The sequence below is a fragment of the Mchenga conophoros genome, linkage group LG9 (assembly GCF_057382185.1).
Source record: "Mchenga conophoros isolate Kocher_MC1m ecotype Shallow Benthic linkage group LG9, M_conophoros_male_GT1.1, whole genome shotgun sequence".
Lineage (NCBI taxonomy): Eukaryota > Metazoa > Chordata > Actinopteri > Cichliformes > Cichlidae > Mchenga > Mchenga conophoros.
The window spans coordinates 18,327,069-18,354,418 of NC_140534.1; the positions used below are offsets into that span (position 1 = coordinate 18,327,069).

The 27,350-nt window shown below is 39.7% G+C and overlaps 1 protein-coding gene across 2 annotated transcripts in view; it reads right to left on the reverse strand.

The window, feature by feature from the left end:
* Positions 1-3,178: 3,178 nt before the first annotated feature.
* Positions 3,179-27,350, reverse strand: part of sh3kbp1 (SH3-domain kinase binding protein 1) — a 45,831-nt gene continuing 21,659 nt past the window's right edge. Inside the window, exons 4-19 of one of the 2 annotated variants that reach the window (XM_085286740.1) lie at positions 27,035-27,141; positions 26,086-26,221; positions 25,832-25,908; positions 24,701-24,796; positions 16,737-16,806; positions 15,161-15,255; positions 14,971-15,066; positions 14,820-14,871; positions 14,632-14,703; positions 12,299-12,434; positions 12,128-12,198; positions 11,906-12,012; positions 9,936-10,073; positions 9,189-9,400; positions 9,047-9,110; positions 3,179-6,317 (exon numbers count right to left, since the gene is read on the reverse strand). In XM_085286740.1, coding sequence (XP_085142866.1) covers positions 6,279-6,317; positions 9,047-9,110; positions 9,189-9,400; positions 9,936-10,073; positions 11,906-12,012; positions 12,128-12,198; positions 12,299-12,434; positions 14,632-14,703; positions 14,820-14,871; positions 14,971-15,066; positions 15,161-15,255; positions 16,737-16,806; positions 24,701-24,796; positions 25,832-25,908; positions 26,086-26,221; positions 27,035-27,141 — 1,568 coding nt within the window. In that variant the 3' untranslated portion in view covers positions 3,179-6,278. The remainder of the gene's footprint in view (positions 6,318-9,046; positions 9,111-9,188; positions 9,401-9,935; positions 10,074-11,905; positions 12,013-12,127; positions 12,199-12,298; positions 12,435-14,631; positions 14,704-14,819; positions 14,872-14,970; positions 15,067-15,160; positions 15,256-16,736; positions 16,807-24,700; positions 24,797-25,831; positions 25,909-26,085; positions 26,222-27,034; positions 27,142-27,350) is intronic. The other variant, XM_085286741.1, reaches the window with a different exon arrangement.

Consider the following 27,350-nt stretch of genomic DNA (forward strand, 5'->3'; position numbering starts at 1 on the left):
TTAGTCTAAATATATGACAGCGTGACCTTTTGGTCACCTCCTCTGCCCACCGCGTAAATAAGCTATGTTATTCTCAGTTATGATTTCAAACAGCATAGAATATCGTGTGATGTGACTGTTTTTTCAGCTTTAGTTATCCTTCTGGCTCCTTCTAAGTTTCTCTCCAGAGAAGAAGTTTGTCTGATTTCCAAATATATGCCCAAGATTTAAGTAGTGGCCAATTAGAGAGGACTTTGTGCACTTTGTGAGAATTATATGTGCACGGCCTCCTGGTTAGTCTCCATTAGGGACTAGTGCCGTCTTAATGTTTAACCGCAGAGGCTGTCAGAGGCCATTCATCACATGACGGAGAGGACAGATGCAACAGATACACGTCTTCCCAAATTAGCATCATTAGATAACAACTGGCTATCGGGTATGAATGTTTCTTTAAGGATCCTAATTGCCGTAACATTAAGTGTAATGTTAGAGTTACTGTGTTTTATAAGTTGTGAGATTATTATATTATCTTATGCCACGTATACCTCTAATTAAAGATTGTGAAATCATTATGTAGTTTTAGGTTGCATTTTACTCCTGACTTAGAAGGAGGTTGCTGATTTATTGTGAATGAATTACATTGTTTTATGATGCATTATACTGCTGATTTATAAGAAATAGTGTTTTCAGAGAATCATGGCCTTATTTGTCTGATTAGAAAAAACAGAACATACTGCACAGGAAGCCAAGGTCATAACTTAGGCTAACCAAGAGAGAAAGAACGTGGATGTTTAGGTTTTATGACTTTGGAGGGGTGCTGAAGCTATAAGCATGTGAGAAACGGTGAGATACTTCGAGATCTGGCGGACACCCAGAAGTGTTGTATGGAATAATGAGAATTGTATGGAATAAAGAGATTGTTGATTGAGCATTGTTATACACCGAATGTTGTTCTTCCTTCAGCCCAAAGATCAAACATTTGGGTTATTTAACAAAGTTTAGACAGAGATTAATCATTTTGATAATCTAAATATCAACAGACCTACTTACTTAAGGAGGGAAGTAACGGTCCTGGTGTTCTGTCTCCTGTCCTCTCCCTGCTGGCCTCCTCTATGATGTTTGACTTATAATTAGATCTCTTTTCTTTCAAGTTTCTCTGGTTGAGTTAATGAGCTGGAGGACATCTCTTGGTAGTTCATGTCAATAGGATTCTTTGTTCTTGTTTCAAATGTGTCTGGTAGTTTTATTTTCACAATTTTATTTCTGCTAGGTTTAGTTAGGCAGTGATGTTTGTTTAGGTCAGAGGGAGAACACCACATCTTAATTTTTTAATTCCTTGGGTGCAGTGGTCTTCTGTTTGGTGTAAGTATTGAGTTACAATCAATGCCTTTTTTTTCTTTTGTTTTTCTCTTTGAGATCAGTAAATATTAAGATTTGATCTCCTTGACTGTTGTAGCAACCTGAAGTTTAAAACAAGTAATAAATGAATCTAGTGCAGTCCTCCTGTGTAGAGCAGCGCAGGCTTGGACTATAGATACATGCATGGTGAAACAAAAGAAAGAACTATACTTATGATCGATGTGTAGTAATAAATGTATTCATTTCTATTAAGTTGGACTAAAAGCATACATGCTATCTCTGTTAAGTCTCTTTTTAAAGCTGTTATAGATGATTTATTCACCACATGGGGTCAGCAAATTATGGAGCTCTGACATTAATTCATATTTTGTATTTAGTTCTGTTTTGGTCTTTTTACAGTATGCCCATGATGAAAGAATGCTCCATTTGCCAGTATTTTCCATCCACCTGGGATAAACTGCCTGTGATTGCTTCCACTTGTCCTATTCCCCTTGCCTATCCAAGCTGCCACAGGAGCTAGGATAGGCATCCGTCTATCACTACTTGTGATAGATTAATTACTGTCGAGGGTGTACCCCACCTCTTGCCAAGTAGCAGATGGGATATGCTCAAGCTCCCCACGACCCTCAACTGGATAAGTGGAAGAAAATGGTTAGGTGGATGGAGTACAGAAAGAGCTCCAGAATTGAAGGACCTGCAATAGACTGCCAACCTGTCTAGGGTGTACCCTACCCCTTATTATTATTCAGAATTGGTTGAGAAAATGGATATATGGAAATGTTGAAACTGAATTTTGACAAATAGTTCCACTTCATCAAGTCTTGTCACAGTTCATATTCTTGTTTAAGAGTACTCTTGTCGGATAAATTTCCACCATCATATTGTAAACAAAATTAAATTAGATTAAAAGTGGGACTTCAGTGGGCCATCTGCAGTTTTGTGCTTTGCTGGTTGGCAGGCTATGCATGCAGGTCATCCTGATTTAAGCTTAAGACGGTGAATTAAGCTCAAGCTGTAAGATTTGGGTGTGTCTTTCTATGCTCACCTCACCACTGGTTATGGCAGATTACTGCTCCTCTCTGAGGTTGTCAGATTTTGTCCTGCTGGGTTTTCCTTCCTAACACTGCCTAACACACTAGTGACTGCTCATTGGGAACTGTCTGATTGTTGAGGTTGTCTCCCTAATTCTGTAAAATGTCTTTACCTTGCAGTTTAAAGTGCACTGAGGTGATTGTTGTTGTGATTTATCACTTTAAACTTAAAAATTAAACATAACCGTGAAAAAAGAGGAACCACTGTTTTTACTTTTCCTCCCACACTACTGACTAAAATCAGCATATCATTTTCCACTGAACAGATTTTTGCTCTTTTTTTTCAAATCTGATTACAACATCCTCTTTTTCCACTTATGATGCATTTTTATAATGGTAAAAACTTCCTTATGCTTAGCTCTACATTTGAGCTCTACTGCCATTTTATCACATTTATTAGAGGAGACTTTAATATTTTCTAAAATTGTGCAATAAAAAGGATGCTCAATGTAAAAACCTAAACATCCAAACACCATTACATTCTGCAATAGTCAAATATTTTTTGACATGCAGCTGCAGAAATCCTGCAGCAATTTCAGTGACCGTTAAGACTGCACCATGACTTCTCCTTTTGTTCAGTCTAAACTTGGGCAACCTGAGAGCATGTCTGCTGTCTATCAAAGTCATTTGTGCAGAAACACCAGCTACTTGAATAAGCAGTAAATGTGCAATGGGCAAAATGTGCCTTTGAAACAGAATGTACACTATACAAGCATGCACATTTTACAGACAGTCACGTATAAACAGAGTGTGCGCACACAGTACATAATAGCATCTTTATTACACTGAAATATAAAAGTATATATATTTATCACTATCCTGGAGAGAAAGGACCAAGTCAAGAAAACAACTTGTAGCCTCAGTTGTAGCAGTTTTCTCTTTGTCATACGAAAGACAGAAAGAAAGAAAAAAGAAATAAAGATTTGGAATCAAAAACATGAAGGCCACAGTGACGGGTTGCCATAGATTCTGTGCACATAAAAGGAAAGGAGGCAAACAGCCGTACATGCTATATCACACATACATACACATGCACACACATGTGAGGACCTTTCATTGTCTACATTCCTCAAACTCTGTCTTTAAAGTTACTCTTAACCTGCTGCCAAAAGAGCACCACAAACACGAGAAGCAAGTGGCTCTCAGTTTGGTTTTTAGGAGTGAGATGCCAACGGCGCAACAGTTTTGTCAGCTTTCTGGAGATGTGAGTGAAACTGAACAAGAAAAAAAAAGATTAAATAGTAAGGTCTACGTAGAGAAGGCATTGAGTTTAACTTGATAAATGTCACACAGATGTGTCTCTATGTGTCTTGATGCATGCTCAACCATCAGTGTGTTTTTTCTCTTCAGATAAAAATGCAATTTGCAGCCAAACACTGCAGGAATAATTTTCCATCTGGGGTTAATGTGCTTTTGTTGCATTTTGAATGAGTGCAAGATGGAAAGATTCATTCCGCTGTCATGCCTGTACAGTAAAAATAAAGCTGGAGGCAGAAGATAGTTAGCCTATTAACATAAAAACTGGAAATGAAGGGGTAAGCTGGCCTCTTTCCAAAGATAACAAATGCCGCAACTCTTCAGGATGATAATTTATCATATAGTGGGACTGATTCGTAACAAAAACACAGTTTGAAAAAGTTGCTTACTTGCTAGTTTTTGATCATAAGCAAAGTCAGCCCATTTCAGTTTTTCAACAAGCTAGAGATGTAAATGGTAAATGGCCTGTATTTATATAGCGCTTTACTAGTCCCTAAGGACACCATAGCGCTTTACATATCCAGTCATCCACCTATTCACACACACATTCACACACTGTAAAGAGGACATCAGAAAATTTGCTACACTATGCCATCATCTTTTCCAATATTCTTCAGTCTGGCACCAAAAGTGTGTGAACAGCTGTCCACAGGAAGGATGACAGTATTTATAATAGTTGTGTAAAAACTATTTCATGATTTTGTGAAAACACATATGGCATTGATTTCGAAATGATGTTTGATGGCATGGAAATTATAGATAGTTGTGGATAAAATAAATGGTGCATAGCAAATAAGGCATATTAACAGCTAATTAGGCATACGTTGTTTATGTATGTGCTAAAACAGATGTAATTTCTGGAAGTTTTCAGTGTTTGTAATTTTACTGTGCTTCCATAACCTCTAAATTCTAGTGTTTATGCTTAGTTAAGCTAACCTGGTGCTGACATCTGCTTATATGTTTCCCCCAAAAAATCAAGAAACTCCTGTAAATAGCACCTACAGTATCAGCACTTATCGTGCCAGCTACTTTGATTAAGCTTTTCAGTATCCTGATGTGCTTCCAGGTTCAACTGCAGATTGAAAACACAGACGTCACATCTGTGGTTAAAGGAGAATGCTGCTGAGAATGGCAGAGGCATCAGATTTACCCACCTGAAGTCTACCATAGATGACCTGAGCATTAATTTTTGTCGTAATTTATTTCTTAATTCAAATGATAACCTTTAAGGGCACACGTGTGGTTTACTGTTATTTAGATATTGTTATGATGGTGTGTTTTATTCACCATTTACAATGCTACCAACCGTTTTAGAGAAACCAAACAAACAAAGAAAAAGGAAAACGGTCTCAGGCTCCCTAGCAGCTTCTGGAGGCTGACCAGTCATAGCAGAATGGGCTCACTGGAAAAGAGGCCATGACTAGAACAAGACTAAAAACAGTTTAAGTAAATCATGCAAAGATGTACAAGTAGATATATATCTTCTTTATATGATCCTTACAGAAGTAAAGATCCTGTAAATGCAACAATAGCTGCATTTCCACCAAAAACACTACTAACGTTCAAGGGAACTAAAGTCTCATGGTTACCCAGCCCAGTTGAAACTTGGTAGAGAACTAGCTGTAGGGACATCACTGTTGGCACCCCTGATTTGGGATTTGCTCTGCAACTGGTGATGCTTTAAAGATGTGAATGAAGAAATTAAGAAAAACGAGTGTGGCCCATTTTAAAAACTGGTAGCTGCAAAATGCCCTATTTCACCTGATGCTCAAGGTGGTTTGCCACACCTGAATGTTGTCCTGGGAAATTGTATCGCTGGCACGTAATAATTTTAATAAATGAAAAAAAACTTTGCAAGTCATTAGATAATTTATCTGTTTCCAGTCAAGGGCTGTCTTGAACTAGTGACATCACTTCTCACAGAAATAGCTCACTTTTCTTTTTGTGACCCCAACTGACTCCCTGAATCTCTTTGTTTACCCACTGAAAACCTGGTAAGTGCATCTCAGGAAAGTTAATGCAGGGCAAATGCGGCTAATTTACATTTGCAAAAGTGTCCCCATTTTCAGTATGTACGCCTACAGTCCTCACATGGAAGGAAAACAAGTGCACAAACATACACACACACACAGATAAGAGGCGAAGGCCGCAGAGTGGACGCAGAACAGCACAGGGGTCGTCTGAACCGACCGGGCTACAGAGGTCAAAGTTTCTTTCACACAGAAACATGAAGTACCAGTGAGGTTGCCACGGCAGCCCCGGCTCTGTGTCATTGTTCTGTAACCGTGGCAACACGCAACGACAGACTGCAGCGCAGTCAGTCAGTACCGGTGGTACAGCAAGCTCCAACAAAATAGCAGTAAACTGAACAGAGAAGCCTCTTTAGAAGAAAAATAAAGAAGTAAACACAGGATAAGGCGGCGTCGGGGAGAGAAGGTGGCTGACTCCATGGTGCTGAACAGTTGCTGATTGTGATGATCATTTGGCACAAACTTCTTTTGGCTGAAGAGTCTCAGACCAGCAGTGAGAATGTCTTCAAAGGATGGCCTCCAATGTGGTGATAAGAATGCGACAATAAGGATGCTTTAGTCTTCATTTTGAAAGGCTCTTCTTAATGTGTTCTACCTCCATCTGTGAAGCAAACACAACCGTGAGCTCAGCTAGTTTCATAGCAATTAAAAAGAGTTATATTTACAACCAAAGATATGAATATAAAAATTTGTATCAGAAATGTGGTTGTGAAAAGTGTAAATGTTATAGTTAAGTAAAAATTAATGCTGGTATGTCAAAACAGATGGTTAACTACATAACTATACACACAGGTACTGCCAATACTCTATCTCTGATTAGAGATTCTTGACACTTCCTGTACTCCTATTTTGAGTTTACATAGTGTGTTGCCCATCGATACAGATTGTATTTGTGGCATGCATCATACACACTAGATGAACTCATCTGTTGATGGTAAATACAAACAACACAAATACAAGTACAGGCCATTTGATGAGTTTGTAAACTTATAGCTGTGAAGTCCAAGCAAACCAAGGTATCAATACAGGAAGTAAATACAGGAAGAAGGGGCTATGTTTTGAACTATTGGAAAACATGGAAAATTTATGTTCATTTCACAGCATGTCTATAGTTCTAGGCTCCATCCCAGAATACAAAGCATGAGCAAAGAGGCTGTGCTCTTCAACGGATGAAAAACTAATAGAGAAATATTACTAGAGCTCGTCATTCGAGCAGGACTCTGAGTAGAATCCATATTGAAGGGAGCCAGTTAAGGTGGTTCAGGCATCTGATCCTGATGCATCCAGCTCTTTCTAGGGAGGTGTTTTGGACATGTCTTACTGGGAGGGTGGAAAATGCTGCAGAGATTATATCTCTCAGCTTATTCTTGGAAATGTCTTGGCATTTCCCCAGAAGAGCTGGAGGAGGTGGTTGGGAAAAGGGAAGTCTGGGCATCTCCTCCCCCAATACACAGACCCAGATAAGCATCAAAAATGGGGGGATAGGTAATAAATATACTTGTGTGACTGTTAATATACAGTGGGGCAAAAAAGTATTTAGTCAGCCACCGATTGTGCAAGTTCCCCCACCTAAAATGATGACAGAGGTCAGTAATTTGCACCAGAGGTACACTTCAACTGTGAGAGACAGAATGTGAAAAAAAAAATCCATGAATCCACATGGTAGGATTTGTAAAGAATTTATTCGTAAATCAGGGTGGAAAATAAGTATTTGGTCAATAACAAAAATACAACTCAATACTTTGTAACATAACCTTTGTTGGCAATAACAGAGGTCAAACGTTTACTATAGGTCTTTACCAGGTTTGCACACACAGTAGCTGGTATTTTGGCCCATTCCTCCATGCAGATCTTCTCAAGAGCAGTGATGTTTTGGGGCTGTCGCCGAGCAACACGGACTTTCAACTCCCGCCACAGATTTTCTATGGGGTTGAGGTCTGGAGACTGGCTAGGCCACTCCAGGACTTTCAAATGCTTCTTACGGAGCCACTCCTTTGTTGCCTGGGCGGTGTGTTTTGGATCATTGTCATGTTGGAAGACCCAGCCTCGTTTCATCTTCAAAGTTCTCACTGATGGAAGGAGGTTTTGGCTCAAAATCTCACCATACATGGCCCCATTCATTCTGTCCTTAACACGGATCAGTCGTCCTGTCCCCTTGGCAGAAAAACAGCCCCATAGCATGATGTTTCCACCCCCATGCTTCACAGTAGGTATGGTGTTCTTGGGATGCAACTCAGTATTCTTCTTCCTCCAAACACGACGAGTTGAGTTTATACCAAAAAGTTCTACTTTGGTTTCATCTGACCACATGACATTCTCCCAATCCTCTGCTGTATCATCCATGTGCTCTCTGGCAAACTTCAGACGGGCCTGGACATGCACTGGCTTCAGCAGCGGAACACGTCTGGCACTGCGGGATTTGATTCCCTGCCGTTGTCGTGTGTTACTGATGGTGACCTTTGTTACTTTGGTCCCAGCTCTCTGCAGGTCATTCACCAGGTCCCCCCGTGTGGTTCTGGGATCTTTGCTCACCGTTCTCATGATCATTTTGACCCCACGGGATGAGATCTTGCGTGGAGCCCCAGATCGAGGGAGATTATCAGTGGTCTTGTATGTCTTCCATTTTCTGATGATTGCTCCCACAGTTGATTTTTTCACACCAAGCTGCTTGCCTATTGTAGATTCACTCTTCCCAGTCTGGTGCAGGTCTACAATACTTTTCCTGGTGTCCTTCGAAAGCTCTTTGGTCTTGGCCATGGCGGAGTTTGGAGTCTGACTGTTTGAGGCTGTGGACAGGTGTCTTTTATACAGATGATGAGTTCAAACAGGTGCCATTCATACAGGTAACGAGTGGGGGACAGAAAAGCTTCTTACAGAAGACGTTACAGGTCTGTGAGAGCCAGAGATTTTCCTTGTTTGAGGTGACCAAATACTTATTTTCCACCCTAATTTACGAATAAATTCTTTACAAATCCTACCATGTGAATTCATGGATTTTTTTTTCACATTCTGTCTCTCACAGTTGAAGTGTACCTCTGGTGCAAATTACTGACCTCTGTCATCATTTTAAGTGGGGGAACATGCACTGACTAAATACTGTTTTGCCCCACTGTACCTTGGCAGCCTGCCCAAGTAAAGCATATGTGAAGGAAACACATTTAATTTTCCAAAACACATAAAAAATAAAGTTTTAGATGAATTCATCATATTTTTTTTTACATTAATAACATATTTACTAGTTGCTGTTAATTTGTGGGCCTGTTTTAATATAATCAATATTGTTTCTTAGCCATCTCATTTCCTCTCATTTCTTCACCACCTTTCACTCACCTGTAAATTAATACGAATCGTCCTCTCCTCATCTAGTGCAGTGGCCAGCTGCTTCATCTCCTGCCTGAAACAAACCGTCACAAACAAATCATGATTGTATATATACAAGAAACAACCTGCTGCTTAAAAGGCACACACTCACCTATGTTGGCTCTTCAGCAGGTCTATGGAGGCCCTCAGGTCTCTCAGCTGGTTCCTGAGTTCCTCCAGAGATAGGGGTGTTTGTGGTGAGTGCCGGAGCTCGGGTGAGGGACTCAGACCCGAGGAGGAAGACGGAGAGGCGGATCGATGGCTGGAGTTTGGCGGGTTCAGGATAGAGGGCTTGGCGGGCAGTGGTACTTTACTGTCAGGAGCCTATCCCAAACACAGATCAACAAGAAGAATTGAAGAATTTAGCATTTATAATATTTTCTTCCTCTCATATACAAGATCTAACCTCGTACACAACGTCCTTCGTGATTAAAATATACAGAAAATGAAAAAAAAATAAGAGACTGTGCAGGATTTTAGGTTCAAGAAAGAAATTTCTGTCTTGATTTTAAGCACTTTACAGAATAAAAGTATGTGTGTGTCTGTATGATCAAAGCTGCAAGCTGGATGGGCCTGGAATTTATTGATAGATTGTTTCACTAACTTGATGATGTTCAACTTAAAAAGAAAGAGTCAAACTTGACCTTTTTTGTGATATTTAACCTTAAAAGTGACTTAATGTACTTCATGTAATTAAATAAAGCATTATCTTTTTTTTATCTGCCAACACTAACATTTGCCAGAAGCCTTGAGTAAAATTACCAAAACACAGTTTTACAAGTCAAAAAACATGAAATTCTGTAGTGTAATGCCCCCTGATGGATTAAATGAGAAGCACAAGGAACTGCCATGGCCGTACAGAGATGGTGGGTACTCCTTTCCTCAGGGAAGCATCTACAGATCTGGTGGAGACAGAATCATGATTGTCCTTCACTCGCTCCTTGTCCTTCCTGACCTCCACTATCGGTGAGTCCAGGTCAGTGCAGGACAGAGAAGACTGCAAAAGAAAGAAATGTGCTTAAAAATGTATACATTCACTGGTCTTCTTTTTTCAGACTACAGATATATTCTGATAGCAAAATATCCACAACAAGAAGAAAGAAAAAAAAAATCCTTGTATACAAACTGAGACAATAATTTTTAAAAAGCATCACAAGAAATTTATATTTTGCAAGGACAATCTAGTTTAGCGAGAAGAATGGAAATGGGGAGAAACATCTTGTCACAGCCTGGGCCTCTGACCCAGCGCTCCGAGTTTATTTTGGTATTCTTCTCGTGTTAGCTTTGTGATCATGTGTTATTCCTATTTAGTTTAGGTTAAAGGCAGCCATTATTTATTGTTTCCTTGGTTTCCATATTTGGATTCTTGAGTTTATCATGTGTTTTTAGGTCTGTAGGCTTAGTGTTGTCATGTCTAGTTTCCTGTTTTATTCTGAAATAGATCGTGCGTGTTCTGTGTTCATGTGGTTAGTTTTTCTCTCCCCTGTGTTGTAATTATGTTTAATTCTAGTCAGCTGTATCCTCATGTGTCCTCGCGTCCCCTGATCACCTCGTGTGTATTTAAGTCCTCAGTCTTCCTGTGCTCAGCGTTGCATCGTCTGTTATCTCTCAGTCATAGAGTGTCATAGGTTTTTGTTTTCACTGTGTTTCATAGTTACTCAGTATTCATGGTTTTTCATAGTTTTCTTTCACTGAGTTTCATAGTCTTTCAGTTACAGTGTTCACAGTCTTCTTTGTTTTCTTAGTTTCAGGTTTTGCCACCTGCAATTAGCCAAATGTTGGAATTAAAGCTCTGTTCTCCTGTGTCTGAATTTGGGTTCGCATCTGAAACGCACCGGCTGCTCAGTCGTGACACATCTAGGTCTATTCTGAAGTTAAGCTTATTTGCCTGACAGCATCTTTAAAGGTCACAAACAAATCTGTGGTGAGGGGTGTTGGCTATCAAAAGCCTTGATTTGGGTGAAATTGAAGTAACAAAGTCTTGATGAAATGCTGCAAACAGAAGTGATAAAAATGCAAATAATTTGATTAAAACATTTGTGACTGCATGAAAACAAAGCTATGTTTCATTGAGTTCCCTGAATTACATTTATTACTAAAAGCTGTGAGGGTGGGAAAAGAAAAAGAATTTAATTTCAGTGCCTAAAGCTATCAGAAGAATGTGAAGAAACATCTGCTAAAACTTCCTGAGTTTGTGTGTTATGTTGAAGGCGTATCAACAGAAGTTAAAACAGGGCTAGGCCATATTTATGTGTAATACAAATTTATACCAAAAGATGGTGCAGTGAGTCAATGTAGCACTGTAGCAATGTTTAAGCTACTAAGTGCTGATTTAGACTTATTCAGGGGGGTTTTATGGTTACAAGGTACCTACAGTGTGGATTTAACAGCAAGTATAAATCCCCTGTGATGCAGAACAATGGCTGATGTTTCTGACTGAAAACCTTCCAAAAAGAAACCACACTTGGTTGGAAAGAAAAGAAATAAAATAAAAACTTGAATAAAGAGTAGCACCATCTTATGCTACATAGAGCGATGTCAGAATTTCTAAGACATCAGTGTAAGCCTCGACTTTTTGGTAAAACATGACCATACTGCAAACATAAAGGTTTTTATAATTGTCATTTTTATTTATTTCATTTATTTTTTTTTAGGCTGATTGACACTAAAGTATTGGTAATAACAGAAAAGAGTGGTTAGCGTTCAAAGCTTAATCTACAGTCAGCCAGCAGGGGGCGACTGTATTTTGGTTTGAGGTCTGTAGAAATATGTTGTCTTTCTTTCTTCATATAAAGTCATTTCTGAAAGGCCGACTACAGACTGACTCACTGGTGTGATGATCTGTGAGCGGGGTCGGCGGTCCGTGACTCGTGGTCGCGATGCCGTTGGATGACTCAGCTTCTCTGTAGAAGAGACAATTGCGTCCAGATCCATATCTGTGCAGACACACACCAGAAATGCAGAAACATATTAGAGACTCCGGCAGAGCAAAAATTCTGAGCCCGCTCTGACACTGCATCACTGCTCGATGCTTCTGTCAGTCTAACTCACCGGTGTCACGTGACCTGTCAGGGGCAGAATCTGGTGTCGAAGCCCCGCCCTCAGATTTGGGGCTATCACACCTGAGCAAGTAAACCATACGTAAATATTAGGCTCATTATGCTCAGGCATGTACAAATCAGGGCGTTTTCTGTATCTGAGTGTGTTTGTGTGTGTACTGACGCTAGTGTGGGCGGTCTCTCGGGACGCCGCGGGGGTTGGGAGGAAGAGGAGGCGCTTGACTTTGGAAGGAGGGGTTTTTTGGGAAGGAGAGATGGGAGGGTGGGCTTAGAGAGGTCTCCGAGTTTCACCTCTTCACCTACGCACAAAACAAACATACACACAAAAATCATACAACATAATGAGAACACACAAGCAGATCAGAGCTGGATATGCATGCAGAGGGACAAGCATGACTCAAACACGTGCATCATTAGACAAGGGGAAGGTAAACATGGCTGCCTCAGCAAAAATGAACAAATTTTGACCTTTGAAGAGGAATAATTCAGCTGTAAAGGTTAAAGGATGATGAGGGCCGCAGGAAATAAAAGGAAACACACAGACAGGGCAACAGAGGACAGAAAGGATTAAAAAAGATCAGGCATCGAGGTGGTGGCAGCGGTATTTGTCAAGTATTTAAGCTTCTACTAAAAATGAGCCAAACAAGAACCATTTATTATGTTACAATTCAAGAAAATCCTCCATCACTGTTGCATAAAATAACTGGCGTGATTTCATCCAAGACCAGTGTGTACAGTGAAACACCTGGATTGGCTATGCATCTGACCTTGACCCAAGGTCATAGCTGACCATGAAAAAAAAACAATTCAAGAAATCCTTTTGAGTAATACAGCATAAAAATAGATGTGAAAAGAGCTGTACATCACACTTTTTATTTATTTAATAACAAGCTGACGCGAGCACAGTGTAATAAGATCATCACAAAACACCAAAGTTTAGCTCTTGCCCTTTGGGGGGATTTGTGTTCTCTGAGTGCTCATGTTGGTAGTATGATTAAGAGAAGTATTAAGTTGCTGCCATTTCTTTTCTACATCCATTTTTCCTTACAGCAGAGTCACTTTATCCTCCAGCCTGCTTCTGGATCTTTTTTTTTTATCAAGAATGTATTTATTTCCCCCTACTCCCCTTACAAAGGTGGCCACACCTACAACCAATCAGGATACTTACTATCCTTATTATGAGTCTAGATTAAAAATCTCATTTTTTAGAGTGACCTGCAGTTAATGCCAGGTCTACAAAGGACAAAGGACTAAATACAATATCCAGAGCGTATGCAGTAAAAGATTGTAAAAGTAAACAGGTACAACTTTCATCCTTTTCCCAATTCTTTAAAACTGACTTAAATAAACAGTCACCAGTTCTAACTATTTCATGTTCCACATAATACAAACTTCATCTACTGGTCTATAAACCAGATTTGGACTCTAAATGTTGTGGAAGAAACTGTTGAATGCTTCAGCGGGACAGTTCATGTTTGTTGCTGCAGGTGGAAGTAAAGAACTTAACCTGTAGCTGCATTTGAAGTGTAAATTGCACTCAATGCAAGTGTATGGAGGCAAGCTGAGAGTCTGTAACTATTAAAAAAAAGCCCAGAAACAACAGTTGCATCAGTCTTAATAATAGTGTGTCTATTACTAATCCGATAAAAGGATTTAATCTTTTAAATAACGACAACAAAGCAAAAACTGTCTCAAAAACTGACTTTTAGCTGTGCATGGTAAAACCTTTCATGCTTTTGGAGACTTCTTAAAAGCACTTAGCTGCAGTAGCACCCTCCTACTCAGCATGTACTGCTGTGCAAAGAAGCCACACGGAAAAGTGTACCAGCACGATTGCTTTTGACTGATGTAACAACAAGCAACACCTTAAAAACTGTCAGCCACAAAATCATAGAACTTACGTACTTAATTGTTTGGGGTTTTTTTTTTAGCAAAGGCAAACTCCAATCATAGAAACTTTGCTACTTTATTTAAATGTATGACAGAGTTATGGAAATCAGTTTGACAGTGGTACAAAGTAACACATAAGGCTGATGACACTTTTTATCTCTGATTGTATGTTTTTAACCCCACTGCAATCTCAGTATATCGCATATATATAAAAGAAAGACATCATTTCGTGCTGCTCTGATACAATGACATCGCGGCCACTGTGCAGACATCTGGAGACATTCGTCTCACACCAGCAGCACAGTCAATGCCAGTCTTTCTTATGCTTAAAACCACATAAAAACCCATAGTTTCCTGTTGCACACAGACTGATACTGATGCACCTCTTCAATCAAAGCTCTGCTATTTTGCTCAAAAAAATAGCGGGGCAATTCCCGTAAGTGATATCTGCAGAAACTTGACCTAGAAAAGAATCTGTCTTTTTTATGTAAAGAAGCCCAGCAGGGTGTTATATGATTATTATTAGTATGAAGGATGTTAGTAATTAGCCGAGCAAATAAGTGAGATAGTGCAGCCGAGCACTAGTCAAAGCAGGTCAGATTTTACCTCGATCCTGGTCTCTCTGGGGAAGATGTTCAGGCCGCTCAGGAGGAGCCTTCCTGACCTCTGACTTTTTCTCTGCAGTCAGAGTTCAAAGGTTTTTTTGTCTTTCTTTATTTTTACTATTTTCCCCCCTTTATTATTTTTTTATAGTCTCAGACCACAAAAACAAGCAGGAAGATGAGAGCTGTTACCTGTGGTGTGTTTTGCCGACGGTGCACTTGGAGGAGGCGGTTTCTTTGGTCTCTGGAAACGCATACAGATGCAGAAGCATCACAAAACCACATCTGCAGATTTCAAACATCACTATAACCTGGAAAGTTTTGCGAGTCATGACAAAATCACCTCTTTCTCAACTTCTAGCAGCTTGACAAAGTTGTCTGGGAAGACACCTTGCCTTCCCCCGATCTCCCCCATCCACCAGCCTGCATCGGCACAATCCTGGACAAAATCATTTTTAAGTATTTATTTGAATTTGCAGATGCCTGGAAGTGAATGCAGATGCGAATACGAAATCGCACAATGCTTCGCTCACCTTAGTGATGATATTTATGATGTCCCCGTCTTTGATCGTCAGCTCATCTTCATTTTGTGCTTCGTATGGAAAGAGGACTTTACACTGCTCCCGCCCTGACAGCCAGTCAAAAAGAGTCAAGTCAGTTTAATAGAACAAAACCACCGAAAAAGTCAGAAACAAGTGGGTTTAGACAAAGAAGGCAAACTGGATTTGACCTACATAAATAGAAGAATGTGTTTTCATTATGCAAGAACGTCATCAACACAGTTTACATCGAGCAAAATATGTAATTTATAATTGGAAATATAAAAAAGTTCCAAATAATCCCTTTATTTGTTTTGTCTTTTTTTTTTAATGATCTTTTAAAGTCTTTTATCCATAGGTTTTACAATAAACAATAATAATCCCTATCAGTGATCTAATAATGGACAGATGCATTCACTCTGAAAAAAATAGTTTGTTCTCTTGTATAAACGGACATGCTTGGACAAAAGCCCAAACGAGGAAGCACTTTCAAAACAGTGTAACAACATTAGACACTATGATAATAAGAAACAACGCTTTATTAGAATGAAAGGAAACCTGCAAAAAGTGTAGGAAATGATAGCAAACAGTTTTAGTTGACCGAATGGAACACATGGAGGGATCCTGTTTGGTTTGCACATGTATTTGAGATTTTACGAGCCGTTCTCAGCATCATTGTTTAATGTGCAGGAACCAGGGGAATGCTGAGAAAGCTGAGAGACAGTTTACCATTGTGGAACGGTTTCCTTAAACCCGCACTATGATTTTTCTCTTTAAAGTAACCAACAGGTTTTAGTACTGAGTCCTGACCGTCTAATTTATCTAAACTTACTCAAACGGCAAGAGAAAAGGGATCAAATATGAAGGTAAATATAAAAAGGCGGTCGCAGACAGACCTCGAACCCTTGTCTTAGGTCTTGTGATTAAATTACATGTCATGTTGCCTAAGTAAGGCACATTTTGGACTGCTTGTCATTTTGTTACCTGTTAAAAATTTGGCTGCTTGGTTGGGAAACCTTCTGTTTGGTATGCTTTGTTTTAGTCTTTTGTGATGCTTGCTGCTTCTAGCCTGCATGCAGTTAGTGTTTAAGCAAATATTCTTCTTTTAAATAAGATCTTCAAAACCTGTAAACCACTAAACCACAATTTTTCACTTCCTGCCACATGAAATAAGGCCAGATGATTGCATTTCGAGAGTGCAGAAAAAGGGCAAATTTGGGGATTTTTTTTCTATCTGGTAACTTAGGGACAAGTTACACATGTAACAACTGTAACATGAAGGTGAGTACACATGTACAGTAATCCACTACATTTCTGAGTCATGTGATTTACTGTAATGTGCTACTTTGGAACATGTTACATGCAACTCTGCTCCTTTAGCAGGCTTCTGTTCTTCTTCATGGTTGAAATCGTTGTTAAAGGGGTTTCCCTTTGTTAAAATATGACGAATAAGGATTCCTGACCAAACACCAGAATGTGATGAGCTGAAAGTGACATGTGCGTCGATTTGTCATTAGCACAGTGTTTTTGCTAGATTCGCCTACACGACAGTTAAGATGCAACTTCTCACCTTTGCTTTTGCTGTCAGGCTCAGTCTTCATGCTTTCAACTGCAACGCTCGCTGCTTTCCCGTCGCTGGCCTGAGTGGGGGAAGAGACGTTGGAACATCTTAAGTTTCAGACTCTTTCACATTCTCATCTATGTTTTAACATAGTTTTTGTTAGGCACTTCCTGGTTTGAGTCATCATGTTTTCATCTTTTATTTATCAATTTGTACTGTGCAAAAGCCTCCTGCTAGCTCCCATTTCTTTAATAGGTGTAGCAATATTTATTGCAACATGCTAATATTAATAAAAATACAGGATTTAAGAAAAAAAACAGATTTTGTACAATTCTAATAAACTTGAAAGACAATATTTAGTATGACCACCTTTGCACTTCAACTTCAAAAAGGATAAGCGGAAGCTAATGGCTGGATGGATGGTGGATAGACCAAAATACTCAATTTTGCTCTACAAAGGCCTGATACCCACTTACGAGGACATTATACTGCTACTGTTCTATCAGAATTTTAAACGAATATCCTCATATGTGGTTCTTATTTTTCTTAAAAACAAAAATAAGGTAAAAAAATAAATAAATCTGGTAATTCTTTGTTTTTGCATTCATCAGGCCCCAATATGCCCAAACATCAAAGAGAAATTAAAAATGCATGCTGTGGAAGAGTTCGGAGGTTAAGGACATTCAAAGCTCTTTGGCTGTTGGCTGCTTTTTGTTCTGTTCTCTGTCGATCCCACACTGCTTCATTAATGTTGATGTCCTGGCTCTGGAGAGGCTGCTGGTTCTCTCTGTGTTCGGCACCAAACCATACCAGAGCTTCCACTTTTTTTTCCGAGATGGGTGTTTTACCTTTTCCCTGACCTCCACTGTACATACCGATGACAATTTAATTTGGATTCATCCCTCCATCGGACCTGTTGCCACTGATTGTCAGCCCAATTCTTGTGTAATCTGGCATACCTCAGCCTTTTGTCCTTATTTTCCTTCCTTGAGAAAGCCTTCTTGATAGAAACCCTTCAACTGAGACATTTTCTGATGGGTTTTCAGTGAACAGTAGATGAATCATTTGAAGGGCTGGATGTATTATTAAGTCCTGTGTGCTAGCTCTGGCTTTACAAGATTTTTTTCTGTTTCTTAAGGACATGACTTTTGAAATACTGTTCATCTGCTGCAGATAGGTCTTAGTCATCACTTGTCCACTTTCCTAAGTTTCTTTTAAGGACATGCTTTTAAGGACACAGCTTGTGAGACATACCACATTTCTTGCTAATATTTCTTTGAGAATCACCTTTTTGGTGAAAAACCAGTCAGTCTCTTATCTTTGGCATGAATTGCTTATGCATGAATGATTCATAGATCAGTGTTAAGTGTCTTAATAAACAAAACAAAGATCGCTCTGAAAATGGCCTGGTATAAGTACTGAAAATGCGCTAAGAGGCAGCCAATGTCCAAAGAAACACCACTTTAAGCTGAGCATACAGTTTTTCAGTCACGTTATCGAGCATCTGCTCAAACTGCACGATTGACTCGCAGGGGTTAGAAGTTCGTAGGTCACGATGCACCTGAATGCTCACACTGTGCGTCCATAACATGAAGGTTATAACAGAAAATCTGTCGCTCGCTCTCCATCCCTGTCTTTCACTCACACAGACTCACACCACCACCATCAACTTTGCTAAATTGCTAATGAAAAACGTTGATCAGGCAGCTGTGATTGAGCAGGATTGTCCATCCAATTATTTTCACGGTTGTTGTGGTCGTGATAATTTTGTGAGGCCACATCGAAAAGGCTCGGATGAGCTTTCCAAAGTTCTACAAGTTGTGCCTCCATTGCTTGTGTCCAGATCACACGCTGAACTGCCGTGCTGCTCCGTCTTTTTCACCGACATTTATGTGTTTGCGTGTGCACAGTGTGAGAGGCTGCGTTGACACCCTGCGTTGACACAAACAGGTTTGATTTTCTTACAACCAAGCGATTGATGAACGGGAGCTGGACGTGAGGTGTTAATCGCTTCTCGTTATCCCACATATACTACACGATGCACGACACAGGATGAAGGCGAAACTCTGAAACTGAAAAATCGGCTCAAAATGAGCCACAAATCGCACAGTGTAAGCCCACATTAGAAGAGTTAAGATAAGATAAGATAAGATAAGATAAGATAACCTTTATTAGTCCCACACGTGGGAAATTTGTTTAGAAGAAAACTCTGGCTCTTTGGAAGCAACACATAAAGAAATGATGGCTGTCTTGAGGCTTTTGCACAGTATTGTATGTTTGTGCCTTTATTTAAATGCAAACATAAATCTATAAATCAAACATTGTGAAGTTTCTTTATAAATAACTTAACATGACTTGACATTTCTGAATCTTCTTCAGGGCCTCACAGTATTCAAGTAACACACTCAGATTTTCCTAATTGCACTTGAGTATAGCATCTTTGCTTGTCATTGAACTGAATTCAATGATGAGGACAAATCAATCAAAAATAGGCTCGAGAATGGAGAACAGTACACCGTGACAGCAGTGGCAGTCAGCACTGGTGAAACATTTCACAGAATTTCACTCAAATTGGTAGTAAATGAACCACACATAACAGGAAAATAGGAACACTAGCCAAACATAATGATGGGGGGAAAAAAATCAACTGTAAGGGTAAAAAGCAAGACTAACATAGCCGGTACTTTTCCAGTCTAAGCAGATAATTAGAGAGGATGAGCTCAGATTCAGCACAACAGGCTGACTTGCTGATCATGTTGAACACGCACATGCTACAGCTACAGTGTGCGGGTGCCGTTAAAGCAGCCGTTGTTTCCCAGCTGGAGTGGATCCCTCATTCATGTTTGTGGAACCAGTGGTTGCTCTTCCTCAGGAAAAATACACACACATACCCACACACAAACAGCACTCAGTCTGGGAGAAAACACAAACACTGCTTTCTTCTGTTTGGTCGGGAGAAACCAACACCGCTGTGCCACCTCCTCTCCTCTCCAAACCCTCCCCTTTTCTGTCTTCTACCCTCCCTAATGAGACCCATGTGGAGCCACAAGCAAAGAGAGACCATTACAACACGACAGAGAGGTTTTGTGCGATACTACTCTTCGAACAAGCAGAACTGAAATCCTTTATGCCATATATGGTTTCCTACTGCAAAAACATAACTGTGAACACACAAAAGCACACAGTCCTGTAGAAGTAGCAGCATGAGAATATTATCATGACCTTCAACAAATATCAAACCATACCACCTCATACATAGAGTGTGCACACAATGAATACATGCTGATTCATCCTCACATAACCCTTGAAGCTGCATGTACGGTGCAGGGTGCTATTTTATCACCTCATCACTGTAAAGCAGATCTTCACCGGCTTGGTATGGTGTGAAAAGACTTTGAAGAGATCTTTGCGAGAGGTGTAAACAATGTAATGGTTTGTTTAAAAAAAAAAAACCCATCAGGTGAAACGCCGTCTTCTCAGATCATTCAAAAGATGCCTATAGGAAAACAAGGTCACGTCTTCTTTACCTCTGCTTGAAAAGTGAAAGTGCACTCTTTCTCCTCAACACCTCTGCAAATTTAAACCCCGTCACTTTTTTTTCTGAGGCTGCAGGGCCTCACCACCACACTGCCCTAGCTGATGGAAACAGTAGGTTATTTTACAAACAACGAGACGGATGCTGAGTGGCTGTCTGCTCAGAGCCGCTGCGCGAACAAATCAGATGTTAAACCAAAGACACTATTTGCAATTCTCAAACAATGTCCAGGTGTTACATAGATGGCTACTAAACTTTTATATTTAAACCCAGGTTACATTTTAGCCTTACCAGGTTGTGTCTGAACAGGTTTTAGAGAAATTTGCTCCATGATCTTAATTTCAAACATGCATTCACCTTCAAATTAGGCTGATGTGAAGACTTTTAAAACTAATTTAAACAAAAGGGGAACTTTACTGCTGATGTAAATGTTTCAGATTTGAAAACTGATCCTAAACATGCAACGTTTATGTCACAGTGACCACTGAAATGAAGGTGTTCATCTCTTCATTGATTCAGCCATTTGGCTTCAAATTATGTATGTTTTTTTGGAATAAACTGTACAGAAGCAAGATGCCAAGATGACTGCTGGGTACAGTCAGTCCTATCTGATCTCAGACACCAAGCAGGGTCTGGTTAGTACTGGGAATACTAGCTGCTGTCATTTTTTTTAATGGCTGTGGTACAGGAGGTAGAACAGGTCATTTACTAATTAGAAAGTTGGTGGTTCAATCGCTGGCCGCTCTAGCCTGCATCCTAAAGTATCCTTAGGTGAGATGTTCTTAATGCCTTTATCTGAGTGTGAATGAGAAGCGCTGCATAAATTGCCTTAAGTGATCAAGTAGAGTAGAAGAACGCTATATAAGCACCAGTCTATTTACAACTTACTTCTAAAAGTCCTTTCGTGTCACATGAAACAGGCTTTTGAAGTGACTCAACAATGAAAACAAAGTCAACATCACCAACAAGGAGAGGAAGTGGACCTTATAGCTGGGGTTGTGGTTTTAACAAACTTCTAGCCACTTAAGTTAACTTTTTATTTAATATAAGGAGCAATTCTATTTGCTTTCTTGCAGAGAAACACTTACAATTACAGCTGTGCAGCTGCAAAAATTGTAAGCCAACCAGTCAAGTTGCAGTTAACCTGGCCAAAGCTGATGTTTGCACTCTTGGATTTAAAATATCATCATGTCATCATCGTATCCATATCAGATTCAGAGTTCAGAGCCACAAACTATTGATCTACCCAAAAACCAGCCAAATACATTTGATTTGGAGTGTTGCTACAGGACAGCAAAAACTCCTTTATTTTTCTGTCTCACCATCTCACTAAGAAAACCTGTGCACAGGAACTGTTTTTTTTTTTTTTTTTTTTGGGGGGGGGGTTACTGACAAACTGGAAATTAATTATGTTGTGTCCTCCATTGTTCTACAGCTGATTCACTTTTTGGCCAAAACCCCCAACTGATACTTTGGCCCATTCAAATATATTTCAGCTGCTCAGTGACTCCAACCAGTGTGTGAGTTGATGAAGTTTGATGTTAAGATGTTATCCTACACTCACATACATACACTCACTGGCCACTTTGTCAGGTCATTGTCAAACACACATTACTAGTACTGGGCTGGACCCCGTTTTGCCTTCAGAACTGCCTTAATACTTCATCTCATAGATTCAACAAGTGGCTGGAAACACTCCTCAGAGAATCACATAGTTGCTCCAGATTGTTGGCAGCACATCCCAAAGGTGCTCTATTGGACTGAGATCTGGTGACTGTGGAGGCCCTATGACCACAGTGACAATGAGTTCACTGTGGTCATAGAAAGGATATGATTAGCAAAAGTAATCAAGGGGGCTGTGGTGTTTTAAATGATGCTTAGCTGGTACTAAGAGGATCAAATTATGGTAAGGAAATATCCCCCCCGCACCATTACACCACCAACAGTCTGAACTGTTGATACAAAGCAGGATGGATCCATCCTTTCGTGTTGTTTAGGCTTAGTTCTGACCCTAACAACCAAATGTTGCAGCAGAAATCAAGACTGGTCACATCAGACAACAGTTTTCCAATTTTCTATTGTCCAATTTGGAGAATAAAAAATGGCTTCAATTTCTAGTTCTTGGCTGACAGGAGTGGCACCCGTTGTGGTCTGCTGTTCCTGTAGCCCATCTGCTTCAACATTCAATGTGCACTTCTGCCTTTCCATCAGTTTGAAGTAGTTTGGACATTCTCCTCTGACACCAACAAGGCATTTTCACCCAGAGAACTGACCCTCACTGCATGTTTTCTCAGACCATTCTCCGTAAACTCTAGAGATGCTAGTTTGGAAAAAACCCAGGGGATTCCCAGTTATTTAACCATGTCACGTTCAAAGTCACTTAAATCACCTTTCTTCCTCATTCTCACGGTCAGTTTGAACTTCAGTAGCTCGTCTTGACCATACTGCATACTTAAATGCACCAAGTCTCTGCTGTCTCTCTTTCGCATCAGAAGGTTCCCGCTGGTTTCTATTTCACATCCAATGACTTTTTTTCAGGTGACAGTTGATGTCAAGCCTGAGTGACTTTGAGTCACCGCAATGAAAAAAAAAAGAGGAACCGCTGAACAAACACTAAGAAAAGCGTTTCCATTTGCTGCAATGGCAATAATCCAAATTATAAACACCTGCGTTAAACTCGCATGTGGTCACTCTGCGTCTGTGCAGCAAGCCACACCACTCAGTCGCAGACACACACACACATGTACAAACAACCGACCGTTCAGTTGAAAAGTTACACGGCCTCGTGTGACTCACCCAGATGGATACTCCTGACGCTTCCTCTGGAGCCTCATTACTGAGTGAGGAGACGAGTCTCACCATAAAGCAGCATAACGGCCTCCCACTAACAGGGCAGGCTGACAAACATCCTTCACTTACACACACACACACACACACACACACACACACACACACACACACACACACACACACAGTCTGCTGCTAAATAGGAGGCTTTGATGACCAGTGTGCTGGTTTTAATGACCGTTTTACGCTCTTTAAACACACCTTCATCGACATAGTTAATGTTCTTTATTTCTACCTTCATCCTAATGAATGTTTAAGCAGCATTTCACTTTCAGGCTGTTTGCGTCTGTAATTTTTAGCTGCTGACTGTTCTTGGCGTGCAAGTTAACATTTTCTGTTTTTCTTTAATAAAGACTTTTACATTTCTTGATTGCCAGCATTTTCTTACTAATACTGCCATTAAAGTTCACTTTAATTACCAGCCCTGTTCACCAAGATTGACGTTTAGACATCTCACTTTTAAAATGTTTTAAAATTTACAATAAATTGACAGACAAACCCAAGACCATATCCTTCAATGGAAACTATTAAGCCAAAAAAAGTTGGGTGACGTTACCTTGGCTTTCAGTTCAAAAAGCTGTCTACAAACTGGACTATTTTATGTCCAGTTTTAAATATTTGTGGTTTAAAACAGGAGCCAAAATAAAAAATCATATTTTTATTGCTTATATTTCCCCCGTTTTGGTATCCCAAACACTTCTTTAGCATAAAACACACATAAAACCATCATCTTTTAGGCTGCTTTGTTGGTGAACTAGCCCTTTAAGTCTATATCCATAACCCTTCCACTGTCATCCCAACATGTCAAGCATCAATTCTGTAGCATTTAAAGCCCCAGAAATGTCTTCTTGGTGGCCGTTATCTCTTTTTCTGTGTTTCCCTGAGAAATATTTACAAAACTCGCTGACAACAGTGTGAAAAGCAAAAACATACATTGCTTAAAACTCCTGCCTCACCTGGCCTTATGTTGTTACGCTGTTTAATTTCCAATGAAGAAGAGAAGAATATGCAAAATGAATAACCCTCCAAAAATACGCGGACAAAACCCGTCCCTACCGTCTTTTTCTGTGTCTCCAGTTAAACTCGCACGAGGCTTTGCTACATCAGCTCACGCAGCAGGAGAATAGACGTGAATATGTAGACGTCAGTGAAAAGCTGTATCAACTCCCTTCCCCTCTCCTGCTCTCTCTGTCTGCCCTGCTGCGCTCTCACTTCTGCTTTGCTTGTCAATTCCCTACAGGATGTGTGTGTGTGCATGTGTGTGTGTGCATGTGTGTTAACATAAAACCACTTCCTGTGCTGTAAAACTGAAGCTGAGTAAGGGGCGGCCCAAAGGCTGTGACTTCCTTTCCTCATTGCTGTTGATGATAATTTTTTAAAAAGTCTATAAAATAGAGTGTATAAAGCAGAATGTGTATACTTGTATTACTTCCATTGTGGGGACCTGTTTACTAAATTGCCTTATGGGGACAAAACAGACCCCATAGTGCTAGTCATTTAATTTTAGACTGATTACTTGGTTTATTGTTACTGTGTGTCTCCAGGAAGTGAACATAAGTGACACAAACACAGCTGGGTGTGTGTGACTCACCTTGTCCACCTCCGAGTCCACGTCCATTGAGCGAGGCCTGAGCTTGATGGGCTGGTCTTTAAAGATATTACCAAAGCCAAATCCTCTGAGCTGACCCTAGGGGGTTTAAAGAGGTATAATGAAAAACAGCATTATCTTTTAAAGGAGCAGTCCAATCAAAATCATAAATAGGAAAGAAAAACAACAACAGCTTCCTTTGTGCTCATCCATTGACCCTGTAAAGTTTCATTTCTCCATCTATGACTCAGAATGTACTCAGAGTTACCACCCCTGCATCATAATCCTCGTCTGTTATGTCTGTCTGTATGCTTCCTCTGTTCCAGACATTTCTGTTGCCAAAATAAGGCCAGGTGCTAGGAACACTAGATCGGTTTGTGCTGCTGACTGATGTTATACCTTAATATGACCTTACATGAAGCTCATATTAATTCAATTGCAGTGTCTCCGTGTGGTATAAACCACAGCGAGTAAACAACATTTGGAATGCCTAGGAGAGTTTCCAGCTTTTCATGGGATCCTTTTCTTTTTTTATGGTTATTGTTCTGACTGTAACTTGAGTTGAGTAGTTTACCACTTTGCTTTGAACATGATACCATTTTTTTAGTGTTTAAATTACCAGAAAGTTGTAACATATTCCCATCTTTACCCTTCTTTTATCTTTCCCTTGAGCCATAGTTAATATGCTGAAATAAAAAAATGGGAAGAAGATAAATTCATTCACTAAAAATTAGCTTGAGATATAATTTATGTTTAATTAAAATGGTTGCTATTAATTTTTACAAACTAGCTGTGGAGTGCTAATAATTAGCTTTATGCACTATCCAACCAAATCACTATAACCATCCTATATTATTTAGATGCCTCTCATGCCGACCAGCAGTCTCTGAGCAGTCAGAGGATGCGCATAGGATTATGGGAAGTACAGATTTTGTCATGCAGTCTTTGTAAAGATTCAGAATCTGCACTTTGTATTCCCCTGACCCCCAAAGACAGCAGGCTTTGAAAAATCAAATGTGACCGTCCTGCCTACTTTTAATTTCATGGCTGACTTTATAGGGGAGGTCACCCCCCCAAGGAAGCTTGTAGTGTGATGAGGTAGCACTCAATGCACAAGTATTTGACTGTATTTACCTTCTTGGGAGGGATTTCTGACCCTGTTTCTGACCGACTGTCCCCACCGTCGCTTTCACTGCTTGGGCTGTCCTTATCTACATACACACAAATAATGCACAACACATCTTAGTTTGTTGCAGCAATGCAAAAAGGGCTGATTTCATGAAATAATTAGAAGATTTGAAAATAAACAAATAAATCTTGTAATCAGAAGCAGTGATGGATTTTTTAAATTTAGATATGTCCCCACCCTCTGATTAGCTGTAACTCACTTGTGCGTCCACTGCGGTTCTCCTCCTGCGAGTCCAAAGAGGGCGTCTCTGAATCAGTGAGGATCTCTTTGGTGAAGTTGGAGGGAAACATTCCAGTCTTCCCATTAAGAACTCCCTCCCACCAGCCCTCCTCTACCTGAACATACACAGTTACACAACATGGACAACATGCACACGTTTATACACTCAGATATACATAGATTTACTCCTTTAAATATAATTAGTGGAAAAAAACAATGTTCTTTACAAACAATAAAGCCTAAAAAAAGCTTTTTCGGAAATATAGGGCAGCGTTGTGGTGATCACCAAAGAATAAATAACTAATATATAAAGAAAACATGAGAATTTCAACATCTTAATTATTCAAAAGAACATAAATATATAAATGTACACGTTTAAAAGTAAAATTTAAATATTTTTTAAAAATACATACTATTTAAACATTTTATTTTATCAAATTTTTCTTTCTTGTTACACATTTGATGAAATAAAACTTCAGTTACTTGTATTTTCTTCCTGCATTTCATTTTTTAACATGGCAATTTAAAAATTTGACTTTACTTGAGTAGATATATTTTGCTAAATTTTCTTACTCTTTTTCAAAAGGGACGGGGACACACACACGATTTCTTTCTTTCAGTTTTTAAACCGTGAAGAAATGGCTACCAAGTACTCATAAATGTCTAATTCAGGGTGGAAGCCTGGAGTTTTCCTTGGTGTCTTATGGCAAATGTTTGGCTACAGCATAAAAAGGTTGCCAGTCCGTTGCCGCACTCATTACCCATTATTATAACTGGGAAGCTCATTCTTCTGAGAAAGCCCGAAAGCTCCAGAACTGCTATGTGGACCTTAATGTGAGATTGTCGTCTATAACCTAAAATGTTATTTTTATGCTATTTTGCATCCTTTTTTCTGGTTTTACATTGTAGGCTCATGATGTAGTTCTCACCTCTGCTATGATCTCAATCACATCTCCTATTTTCAGCTCCAGCTCATCTTCGTGTTGAGGAACGTAGCTAAACGCAGCCTTACATCTTCGTTTACGGATCTGCTCTCCTGCACAGCACACATACACACAGCCACCACAACCACATAAACAGAAAGAGAACATACACACACAGTTTATATGTAGACATATCTAAGACTTACATGTAACATAATGAGCTCACACGCTTATCTGTAATCAGTGCTTTACAGAGACTAAGCAGGTGTTACAGACTGATTAAAAGCCATCATGGCTGAAGCCTTTGATGGCGACCTTTGAC